This window comes from Blennius ocellaris (assembly GCF_963422515.1).
Source record: "Blennius ocellaris genome assembly, chromosome: 8".
NCBI lineage: Eukaryota > Metazoa > Chordata > Actinopteri > Blenniiformes > Blenniidae > Blennius > Blennius ocellaris.
The window spans coordinates 11,284,945-11,297,531 of NC_137657.1; the positions used below are offsets into that span (position 1 = coordinate 11,284,945).

General features: G+C 41.6%; 2 protein-coding genes across 2 annotated transcripts; both read left to right on the forward strand.

Moving 5' to 3' along the window:
• Positions 1–1,789: 1,789 nt before the first annotated feature.
• s100a10b (S100 calcium binding protein A10b) lies at positions 1,790–3,433 on the forward strand. Its single transcript, XM_080500971.1, has 3 exons — positions 1,790–1,899; positions 2,938–3,092; positions 3,184–3,433. Exons 2-3 carry the CDS (start codon positions 2,955–2,957, stop codon positions 3,340–3,342), a joined length of 297 nt encoding a protein of 98 aa, XP_080357097.1. The 5' UTR covers positions 1,790–1,899; positions 2,938–2,954; the 3' UTR covers positions 3,343–3,433.
• Positions 3,434–10,624: 7,191 nt separating this feature from the next.
• On the forward strand, positions 10,625–11,668 carry s100w (S100 calcium binding protein W). Its single transcript, XM_080500972.1, has 3 exons — positions 10,625–10,769; positions 11,017–11,162; positions 11,282–11,668. The coding sequence occupies exons 2-3, from the start codon at positions 11,022–11,024 to the stop codon at positions 11,477–11,479; spliced, it is 339 nt and encodes a 112-aa protein (XP_080357098.1). The 5' UTR covers positions 10,625–10,769; positions 11,017–11,021; the 3' UTR covers positions 11,480–11,668.
• The last annotated feature ends 919 nt before the right edge of the window (positions 11,669–12,587 follow it).

The following is a 12,587-nucleotide window of genomic DNA, read 5'->3' on the forward strand; positions in this document are numbered from 1 at the left end:
AAAGTTTTCGACTTTTACAGTGTTTTTCTTCATATGTTATCCCATCTAGAAATGTCTGCTTTTGACTTTTGACAGTCAATTCTTCCTTTGCGCTTCATCCAGCTCACCGTCACAGAGGTCTGGAGTTACTCTCAGCTCACTGCACATCACAGTTCACCAGACCAGCAACAGCAGAGGCATAACTGTCAGAGAAAGTGACCTGAGGATGTGAACTCTTCCGCTCAATGTCCAAAAGATCCTAATGTGTCTGTTCTAATGGACGTTTCAGACAAGACTGAGAACCTGTGTAGACGTGCCTGTAAAAGCTGATGTGATCCAGCTTAAGAGCTTTTTTTTTTTAATGTTTTTCACGGATATTGTGAGTGATGGTTTATTTCAGTGTTCACTTTCAACAGTAACCAAAATTACAGCATTTGCGCAAACAGGAGATGCTCATTGTATTATCCTTTAAGATTGTAATACAGACATGAGTTGAGAAAATACATCTGCTAAATGTAATCATATATAGGCCTATTATAATTAGAAGAAACATAATTAGCCCTTCACATCAAGTTATATATATTCGATTAGATAAATATATGATGGACTTGTTGAATTGTTGAAGGGTTAAGTCCAATATTCCAACAGTGATTGGCTAATGAGAAAAAGAATTAAAGGCTATTGTATTTCAAAGGTGAATCCAACGATTTTCTGTATTCGCAAGGCAGCATGGGACGCTTAATATTGAAAGCTAATTGATTTTTAATTACCTACTCCAATAATGCACTTGAAGGTATTACAGCATTAGAACCACCTCACAGTATTAAACTATCCAGAAGCTTATACTACGACTGGATTTTCTCTTGTTGAGGTAATTTTAGGGATTAACCCTATGTTTTCTGTACTGTGATGATGATCAGACCTCTTGGAAAATGACCTGTTTATTCTTAGAAGATCCTGAATGGTGAGTGGAGAGGAGCGCTTAAGAGGAAACCTTTTTTTTTTTTAGCAATCTTTTTGAAATCATAAAATATAGCCTTGTCACTGAGCTCTAAAGGACGTTTTTGTTCTTGTTCTCAAGTCTGTTTAGCTCCACAAAGGCTGATTATGTAATAGTGAGGTTAATAATAATGGTCACGTCTGACAGAACTGCAGAAACGTGAATTTATGGAGTGGACACCTACTTGTGCCTTCACGGTGAGAAATTGGCAAATATAGTCGATATAAATAGTGGAAAATATAAACTAAAAAAGAAGCAATGGAAGCTCTATCGGAAACATTTCTTCCATAATAAAGTGAAACTGAGTGATCACAGTGCCGCGCCTATCTGTTTATACTGTCCAATGAATTAGTATCATATTCTCACACAGTCCTGCAATAAGGAGTTGGAATTTTCTGTCTTTTGCTGTGAGTGACAGTGTTGCTTTTAGCTTGGTGGATGTGACTGTACATTTGGTGAGCAGCCTGGGTTTCTCTCAAACCTGTGTCTCTTGACACTTTCATCTGAACTTAGACTTAAAAATTCCTCTGGCGTCTCCTCTGATCCTGTGGTTCCTCCTCGGAACCTCCTCCCCTCTCTGGTCCGTCCTCTCCTCTCTGGTCCCTCCTGTCCTCTCTGGTTCCTCCTCTCCTCTCTGGTCCCTCCTCCCCTCTCTGGTTCCTCCTCTCCTCTCTGGTTCCTCCTCTCCTCTCTGGTCCCTCCTCCCCTCTCTGGTTCCTCCTCTCCTCTCTGGTCCCTCCTCCCCTCTCTGGTTCCTCCTCTCCTCTCTGGTCCCTCCTCTCCTCTCTGGTCCCTCCTCTCCTCCATCGTGCTGGGCGTTGCCTGGATGACTATAACTGTATCCGCTATAAGTGTGTGGATAAACTTTTGAATGCCCCCACTCTCCTCTCCAGCCACATTTTCACCCCCTGCGTAATCTGGTAAGACTTTTAACTGCTACTTTCAAGCTTCGTTAACAGTTTCATGCTTGTGTTGTGTTTTTGTTCGAGTTGTTAGACAGCTGTAGGCACATTTGTCGTACTTCCAGTGAAGTCTTCTTGAAACTTGAAAATCTGTCTGTGGGCTGGGCTGAGGCCTTGTCGGCACAATTTATACATTTTTCCTCTCCGACAACCTGCGACTCGTCCTCTCGTGGTCGCACTTCCATTAAGTTGTGTCACTCTTTTCCTTCTTCAATGTTTCCCTGAGTTCTTGTTCAGTAACTGACCACAGGAGAGTCTTAAGGAAGGAAAAGGAGAAGTAGAGTGGGAGCCATGAGATAAGGACTTTAGTTCATGAGCCAGAAGGTGATGTCAGACCAAAGAATTTGGAGCGAGTGCCAGTAAAACCAACACCCACATCCTCACTGTGGACTCATGTTTGCCTTGGATGAACGTCTGCAGCCCTCACTGCAACAAAAGAATTTGTGGCAACACCCTAAAAAAGTTTAAAAGTAATAGAAAAATGTGTTTATGTAAAAGTTTCTTGGAAACTTGTGAAGTTGTTAAACGTATAACTCGACCGTCAAATCTTTCTGTACAAGCTTAATGATATTAAATTCAAAGATTATTTACTTAAATAGTTCTTGTCATAACATAGACATCTGATCCCATTAAGTTCCCTTGAGCTATTGAGAAAAACAGAAAGAAACAAACAGTGGAAATGAAAAGCTCCCTTTAAACCATAAGGAAACTTCCTGCAGATCAGAGGTGGCAGCTTTCCATTTGGGCCAGTTGGGATTAAAGGATGTATGAAAGGAAAGAACAGACATCAGAGAACAAGCTGATCCACACACTGCAGACTTGGCATACGGAGATTACAGATTTTTAGTTTGACAGAGGTTTTTGGTCTAATCTTGCAAGTAGAGTCAGCCTCTTCAACTGAACCTACAAACTGGTCGCACATTAATCCAGCCTGACACGTGCTGTATTTTCAACTTGTGTTTTTTTTTCTTCTTTCTTTCTTCTTCTCCTTCTCAGCTCTTGGTTCTGCAGCCATGACTCTGTTGGAGCAGTCAATGGAGACCATGATCGAAGTCTTCCACCATTACGCCGAGAAAGACGGAGACGGAAAGACCTTAAGCAAGAAAGAGCTGAAAAAACTGCTCGAGGCAGAGTTGCCTGCATTTCTGAAGGTAAATCTTCTACCGCGGTTGATTGCTTTCATGTAGAACTCACTGCTGTGGATTTCACGCGGCAGACTGATCTTGAGTCCCTCCATTTCAGGCTCAGAAGAACCCCAACGTCGTGGACAATATCATGAAGGACCTTGACCTAAACAAAGACGATAAGTTGGATTTTGAAGAGTTCATGCCGCTTTTCGTCGGCCTGGCAATGGCCTGTGAAAAGTGTTACACCCTGAGTCAGAAGAAAAGCAAGAAGTGAAGAGCAAATCTGTCAATAACGATGTTGATTTATACTGAGAATAAGTTTCTGACCACATGTTTGTGCATGAAGTAAAACAGACAAAATACCACCGAGTGTTCGTCTGATTCCTTTTTTTTTTTTTATATTGGCTCTTGTATCCAAAACTTTATTTCAGATACGTGGAGCCATTTTAATCTCGGAGAGGTTCGCCAGTGTCCATAAAATGCCTTTGAAATACTGATTCACAACTGACATGCATCATTTCAACCTGAAATCCTCCCTCAGTCTTCTGCAGACATTGGTATTTGAAAATAAGAAGAAAACTGGCCTCAAAACAGGAATGTGTGGATATGAGATGTGCTCAAGATGGTGCAGCTCACATACTGTCAGGAGTTTGGGGAGTGTGTCGGGGCAGGGGCCAACAGAGAAAACTTTGAGGTGAACGTGATGTGTTGAGGTTGTGTGTGTGTGTGTGTGTGTGTGTGTGTGTGTGTGTGTGTGTGTGTGTGTGTGTGTGTGTGTGTGTGTGTGTGTGTGTGTGTGTGTGTGTGTGTGTGTGTGTGTGTGTGTGTGTGTGTGTGTGTGTGTGTGTGTGTGTGTGTTTTAAAGACATGCCAAGCCTCCTGTTTCCTGATGTTTCCACTCAGAAACAGATTCCTGTTATCCAAGGCCTTCAGAGCTGGCAGCCTGTTCCCGGGGCATAAATGAATGTTCCATCAATCATTACATGAAGAATGCAGTAGAAAGGCAGTGGAGGAAACCCCAAAAAAATGTTAAAAGTACAGCCAAAAGACATGAAGCCCAGCAGAACATCAGGTGGCAAACCAACAATTCGACAAGAGGAAAGTTGGCGACAAGCCAAAATAAATAGTGTGGGAGTCATTGTTGGGAGAGAGCAGTGACTTTCGGTGTTGTCTGCTTTATTTAAAGAGGATGTTGCCATCCAAAACTTAAAACTCACACTTTAAAACTTTAGAAGAAACAATATCTGCATATGATTATCATGAGTATTGACTGGGTTGTGTGGTGGTTCGTGCTCTCAAAGCATCTTATTTCACTATTCATCCAACAGCATGCGGCTGGTAATGCTTCATATCCCATCAGCATTTCTCTTTCAGTTACACTGACACCAACGCAGACATACACACAGGAACATGTTTGTATTGGATCACAGTCAGATATGAGGCTCAGCTCTGCACTGCCTCACCTGGGATTTCTGCCCTGGATTTGATCGCCAAATGCTCAAACTCATCATAATGAAAATGCTTCTGTAACACAAATCAGTGGAAAATATTAATGTTTATTTTATGGACGTTTTTCTTTTCTTTTCTTTTTTCTTTTTTCATGATGGCAGGTGTGGCACTGCCCCACCTGCCTCCCCTGACCGTCACAGATATTTATTCAATAACAGAGTCGATATCATGACTCCATCACAACACAGGGTACAGTGAAGCTTTGTTGTTGTTTTGTTTAGATCAGCAAAGCACAGCAGAGCTGTGAAACTACATTGAACTTAGCAAGGAGCCCTTACATTTCAATGTCAGAATGGGTGGAGCTGCCATTTCCTTCCTGTGTATGTGTGACTACTTTTACACTACTGACGTGTGGTCGGTGAACTGCTGGCCGCGTCTGTCTGTTCAGGGTTCATCCTGCTTTCTTCCATAGTCAGCTGGTATCGTGGTGATTTTGTTTTCTGCAAACCACGCGTGAATCTTCACCTGTTGGTACACATATAGAGTTGTATCGTCATATGGCCGCTAGATGACGCTGTCGTATTAAAAGCGCATTCAAATGGCAACGCAGCAGAAACAGATCGCTGGTTTTATTATTGAACCCTCCACGTATCTTAAGGGGAGAATTTAGAAGATTTGTGTGAACCTTAACCATCAGCACCAAGCAAACAGCCTGTCTGAGGTTTATCCATTTACTAATTCTGACCTACAACAATGTTATTGTCCATTAGGTACATAAAAAAAAAAAAAAAAAAAAATGTTTGTATTGGATATATATATATATATATATATATATATATATATATATATATATATATATATATATATATATAATCTAACCACTAGATGTCTTACATGTTCAGAAAAGCCCTCGTACGGTTTGTTGGTTCACAGTGTGTGTGTGTGTGTGTGTGTGTGTGTGTGTGTGTGTGTGTGTGTGTGTGTGTGTGTGTGTGTGTGTGTGTGTGTGTGTGTGTGTGTGTGTGTGTACACACTGATTTAGAGCAGAGCGTTCGCCAGTCATCAGCTGCTGTAACAGGCTACAATGTAAAGCATGTACATCCAAATATACATTGCACTTCATAAATCATTGGCTTGTTCCTTTGATGGCATTTTGATGTTTCTTTTCCTAACGTGTACTTTAGAAGACCAACCTCTGCTACACTTTTGAATCACAGGAAGTCAGTTCACGTCTCTGCCGCTGCTCCTCACTATAATGAACTCAGTGGCCTCTATCCTTTCTGGCTTTCCCTCTCTCTGTTGCTGTGTCTCTTTGCTCGTCATCCATGGAAGTTCAAACTAGTAATGAGGCACCTTGGGGAATGCAAAGAGTAGAAAGTACACATCCCTGTGCTTTAAATATAGAAAAAAAAGTTTAAAAAAAAAAGTCAACAGATAATAAATACTCTATTCAAGTAAAAACAATCTGCTCAGGTACACTGACGACCTAATTCTGCTTTGTTTTTATCCACTTCTATAATGTACTAATGAATGTATTTAGTTGAGTAGTGGTCTCATGTTGAGATTATATGAAATTTAGTATTATTCAGTGTCCAGAACCAATCCATCGAGATACAACCCAGCTTGAAATGGGGATTTCTTTTCAAAGAGAACAAATATAACTAGAAAATTCCCGCGGAAATTTTATTGTGCCTGCCACCTGCCGCCCCCTGCTGCCGAGAGAGGCAGCGGCAGGGTGAAAAATACGTGGAAACCATGTCATTAGCTAGTGATTCTCCATCGCAGCGCCACCACGAGGCCACCCTCCAAATTTCAGCTCATTTAAACAAACTTGTTAGCATGCGATGCTAACACCAGCGATTTAAGTACGTGGAAACCATGTCATTAGCTAGTGATTCTCGATCGCAGCGCCACCATGAGGCCACCCTCCAAATTTCAGGTCATTTGAACAATCTTGTTAGCATGAGATGCTAACAGGTAACAGCGATTTAAGTGCGTGGAAACCATGTGGTCAGCTAGTAATTCTCGATCGCAGCGCCACCACGAGGCCACCCTCCAAATTTCAGCTCATTTAAACAAACTTGTTAGCATGCGATGCTAACACCAGCGATTTAAGTACGTGGAAACCATGTCATTAGCTAGTGATTCTCGATCGCAGCACCAGCACGAGTCCACCCTCCAAATTTGAGCTCATTTGAACAAACTTGTTAGCATGAGATGCTAACACCTGCGATTTGCCTGAAAAGCGCAGAAGTTACCTCCCAGGTGTGGCTGACCTGGAATCTGGAGTTTGATGACATTCTGAGATGGTAGGCCAATTAGCTTAGCGCGGCGGCTAACTAGCTAGTGCGCCGTGATCGCAGCACCCCCATGAGGCCACCCTCCAAATTTCAGCTCAATTGAACAAACTTTGTAGCATGCTAATTGGCATGCTAACAAGTGTTGATGCTGAGTCATTGCCATCAGCATTAAAATGCATTGAAAAGTATGGTGCCTAAGCTACTGTGTGTGTGAGCACTGTGTGGTCAGCCATCATGTTACTGGTCCAGTCAATCAGAGGAGCCGTGTGTGTTGCCAGGCAGATTTGGAGCAGCTTGTGTGATGTCAAGGAGCCGGCTCCTGATTGACAGGCTGCTGCAGGTGCAGAGACTATGAGACCTGATGTGAGGGAAGAAGGTGTTTAAGCAGAAACGCAGGTCCCGAACAACTGCTTATAGTTGGAGAACCGTGACCCTTGGGTGAAAAATTCCTTCACCGTGGGCGTCGGGAGAAGTTGAAGGACGTTCGGTGTGGTTTTCGTGTCCTCACGAGGTTCCGTCTCCCCGTGAGGACTTGAAACAAATGGCTGAACTTTGGGGATTTGGGGAGAAAATGACTCGTCAAAATGTATTGGCGCGGATGAGACAGAATCCTGCGCTCCCTATCAATTAAGTCCCCTGGAGGGAGAACCGTGTCTCTCTGAGACAAAAGTGTCCCCTCGTGAGAAGCACAAGGCCTGTGGCTACATTTTGATGTATAATATGTTGAGAAAGACGAAGAAATGTGTCTGTGGTGACGAGATAAAAACTTTTTTTTGTTTGTAAAACGGCAGTTTCTCTCACTCTGACCGAAATCTTGTCACTCTAACTTTTCACATACACACCCATACAAAACTGGAAAAAGGAGGGAAAACTTGATGACATTCGAAGGCTGACAGTTGAAAATTGGTAAAACTTGTGAGAAATCTGAGGACATATGTGAATAGAGGACAAGTGTGGCAACGTTTTAAGAGTAAGTTGGAGTCTGTAGCTGAAAATTTGACGACGTGATGTGGCGGGGAAAAAGTGTGATTTTTTTTCTGTTTTTTCTTGGCTCCCATGTTAAGCGGATGTAAAAATCATCGCCGTTTTTTACGTGTTGTTCGGAAGCCGTTTGCGATATCCATAATCCAAATGGATGCACAGGATTCCCGATAATTCCCTACGTAGCGATATGCTTTTTGTCTACGTACTCCAAACGGTGCGGGACTAGTAGGCCTGCAAACTTTGTGCGGCAGAGGAAGAATAATATTTAAAAAAAACGGCGCTTTCCCAGGATTGTAATAATTGTGCGACGCCTCTTAAAGAGGCAGGCACAATTAATAATAAAAAAAAACGGCGCTTTCCCAGGATTGTAATAATTGTGCGACGCCTCTTACAGAGGCAGGCACAATTAATAATAATAAAAAAAAACGGCGCTTTCCCAGGATTGTAATAATTGTGCGACGCCTCTTACAGAGGCAGGCACAATTAATAATAATAATAATAAAAAAAAACGGCGCTTTCCCAGGATTGTAATAATTGTGCGACGCCTCTTACAGAGGCAGGCACAATTAATTAAAAAAAAACGGCGCTTTCCCAGGATTGTAATAATTGTGCGACGCCTCTTACAGAGGCAGGCACAATTAATAATCTCATCCGTGATTAACAAATTACTCCTGGCATGTATATTTATTCCAGAGAAGTGCTGTGTCTTAGTTCACTGGGATGACTCAGCACTCTCACACTGTATATAGTCGTATAGATGATTAATGTTTCTCAGTCCCAAAACAATTGGACTGTATGCAGTGTGAATAATGTGGTTCTTCATTCATGCTCAGGATTTCTCAGAGTGATGTCTCTCAATCTTTCTATGATCATTTTTGATCTTTTAAGTTCGACCCAACAACAGACTTCCCAGTTTCATCTCCAATATGATTACAGAGGCTTTTCTCTTGCCAACACAGAAGTTTCATTTCCTTTCAATGAGTTTGAGGTTTGTTTTACACCGTCCTGCTAGTCATGGCCTGATGTTTTTGTAGAACGGTGCTGAAATGCTCAAAAAGATTCCAGATACGTTTGTGTAATTTTCTTAATTTCAAATTGAACTGCAAGAAGTACATGAGATAATGGCAAATTAGAGAATCCTGAAACAATAATTTATTAAAGGTGTTTTAAATATGACAGACTGGTAAGACATTAAGACAGACGTGACTTCAAACCTATCTGAATGCAGACTTAACCATTGAAAAAGGACAGAAAGTCCCCAGCAAAGAAACTGTAATGTGTATCCCCGGTCAGCGGAGTGCAGAAAGATGAACTTTTTTTGTGTGTCCTAAACACCACACGATACTTGGGCTCATTTTCCTTTCCCTCCCCTGCAAGGCCACCCGATAGTGTTCAATAAGTGAAAGTAATACAGCCTAAGTGACGGCAGTGAATCGACCCATAATGGGGTCTTGGCGGGGGGGCAGGAGAGAAAAAGGAACAGGTGCCTTGGAACAGAGGAGAGGAAAGTGGAGAATTAGACGTCAGCGTGGCAGCAGGATGAACTAAAGTGACATTCACCGCATGAGCTCCAATCCACGCCGGAGACACACACACTGATATGAACTGCACACAAACAGCGAGGAATTTTGTGCTTGATTGATTATCGCTTGTCGTCTGTTGAATGCGGGAGTCGTTTGATTGCCAGTGCATCTCGTGTCTTCAGTCGTCCATCGATCCACCAGACCAGACCACACAGGAGTCAGCTGAGACGGTTCACCTCGTGAGTCATAGAAAGAACCCACATCCTCAACTCTGCTGCTCATCCGTCCTCACCAGTGTTCTTTTATGATGGCATCACGTGTGCTGCCATGAAACACGTTCTCAACCAGCAAAAATGAGAAATAAAAGATATTTACCAAACGCAATTTCCATGACTTTTTTTTTTTTTTTAATCTTTCAGCTTCATATCCAGAATTTGACCTCTTGCTGATTTGTTTGACTTTTTTGCACGTTCAAAGGGAAAGTTTTCACGTTTTTAGTCTGAACTTGTAACTTGAGCATCTTTTTTTTTTTTTTTAGAAAACTGTCTTGCTTTGGCACTAAAAACCAGATAACAACACAAAAACTATTCTTTATCTCATTTAGGCACAGGAAATTTCCAAAAAGGAAATTGTCAAAAAATTGCTTCTTTTCTTTTTGCCGCAAACACATTAACTGCAATTAATACCCAATTATTGTATTACTATATACATTTCAAAAATAAAAACATACTTGTTTTTTATTTCAATCTTGTAGTCAAGACAGACAAACCCATAGCAATAATCTCTCCTTACGCTTCTGGTAGAAGTGTTTAGTCACATTTTGCCCCCAAGTAATGAAGATTTTATTTGCCCTGAAAATACTCAAAGTTTCCCTTCCCTGCTCAAGACTGTTTGCAAAAGTCTGATGACAGACTTACATTGTGGGCAGTCTGCACCCATCCTGTGGTGAATTACTCTCTAACTTTTCAAGACATGTTGTGGCATGGGGTTTTTTTTCCACACAGCTCCACTGCACTGCTTCTTAATGAAAAAAAAAAAATAGTTTCCTTCCTGAGAGGTTCTTCACCAAGAGCGCAGTACACACCCAGACTCACACAAGTTTGCTAAAGCAAGAACGCCACAGACAAATGTGAATAGTGGGATTCAAAACTGTAGCGTATATGTGTGTGTGTGTGTGTGTGTGTGTGTGTGTGTGTGTGTGTGTGTGTGTGTGTGTGTGTGTGTGTGTGTGTGTGTGTGTGTGTGTGTGTGTGTGTGTGTGTGTGTGTGTGTGTGTGTGTGTGTGTGTGTTTGTGTGTGTGTGTGTGTGTGTGTGTGTGTGTGTGTGTGTGTCCACACCCTTTAAGAGGCGCTGCGGATGCTTTTCCACTCATTCTGACGCACGGTCACTCTTGGGACGCAGCTGGTGACTCACAGGTCTGATCTCTCTTCAGCTGAATTCTACAGTGAGTACTGATGCAAAACAAGACGTGGGGGGATGAGAGTTTGTGTGAGGAAAGAAAATATATTAGCATTTTACTCTACATGCTGGATAGTCGAGATGGTGCGCCAGAGATGTACTGAGGCGGGGGAACAGACAACGTTCTAACTTTTTTAATGGCATTTACCTCATATTTATCTGAACAACTGCAAAGACCTTACAATTGTGCTCATGTTCATCTTTTCAATTGCGAATTTCATCTGTCCTTGCAGTTAAGATGGCGCGTTTGGATCAGGCCATAAAAAATGTGGTGGATATTTTCCTGGAGTATGCCGATGACGGCAGCAAGAAGAACCGATTAAACAAAGATGAGCTTGTACGAGTATTGGACAAAGAAATTCAGAGTCCCGAGTTAAAAGTAAGCAACTAAAACACACTGACTTCAGCCATTGATAAAGACTTGCAGCATTAGGTGGTTTTACAAGTTGTTGTTTTTTTTTTTGTGGTGTTATTGAACTGCATGAATGTTTTCCCCAGGGTGCAATCAATGCCGATGACATCGAGGAAGCCATGAAGCTGATCGATAAAAACCAGGATGGTGAGGTGGGCTTCCACGAGTTTTGTCGCTGTGTGTCATACCTTGCCAAAAGCTACTACAACAAAAAGACTGGGAGGGGCGACAAGAGAGGAAAGAATAAAGAGCCGGAGGCCGAACCAGAGACGACAAACCCCTAAAATCTACGTTGTACTTCACATTCACCCTCTATAACATTTATACATGCTTATGTTGTATGTGGCGAGTGTAGAAACTAAAACAGGTGCACCTTATATAACCCTATTTTGCACATCCACACAGATTAAAACCTTTGTTTTGTTGTAAACCGGCTTCTGCTCGGGCTGACAATCAATAAAAGTTTGACTTTCCGTGCTTCCTTGTGTGATGACGACAATCGCTGCGTGTGCAGTGGCACAGGTCTCCAGTGTCAAGGGAGGAAATAAGCAAGAGCTTATTAAACATTCAGCACATCGCTGTCAGTGCTTCCTCAGTGGAAATGTCTGTCCTATTGTCCACCTAAGTAGGTTTTTGTTGTCTTTTTTTTATTTTTATTTAGTGACTTTTAAAATTAGTTCTTGTTAAAGATATTGGACACATTTCTGGCAAGATTTCTTTTCAAATTGAAATAAATTCTAATAAAGTCTATTGTACTTTTTTTTACATGCAAATAATAAATGCTTATTCTAACAGGAAAAACACAACAGTGTTAAAGTGGGTAAATGATAAGTGTCTGGCACTATCAGGATTTTCACACTAAAGTTGCATGTTTCTCAGTGTTATGCAATCAATTATTTGTGTATTTAATGACAACCGTTAACCTCCTGGTTTTTTTTTTGAAAGAAATGAGGGAAGCTATGCCAGATTTACAGTTAAAGACCATTATCAGCATATAAAAATGAACACTTACCAGTCTACAATTACATGAAGAAACACAGAGATCAGTCCAAGTAAACATCAGAAGATCTGCAATATGCTTAGAACTACCTCCCTACAGAGTTGCTTCAAAACTGAAATATACAGAGAAGGGAGTTCAAAAACACTCCTCATTGAGATTTTTCAGCAAATCTGAATAATTCATAGTTCGCTGCAAAATATTTCACAACAAATAAGAGCAGAGCATTGTGGACTCCGGTTTCAAAATTGCCCTGCCGCAGCTCGGGGGCTTTATGGCCCAATGTGTCACATTATTACACGATTTATCACAATGAATACATACCGATGTTAATATGGTCGGGAGGATGAGTCATCTGACAAAGAGAAATGTGCAGAGATGGATGATTTGGGTGC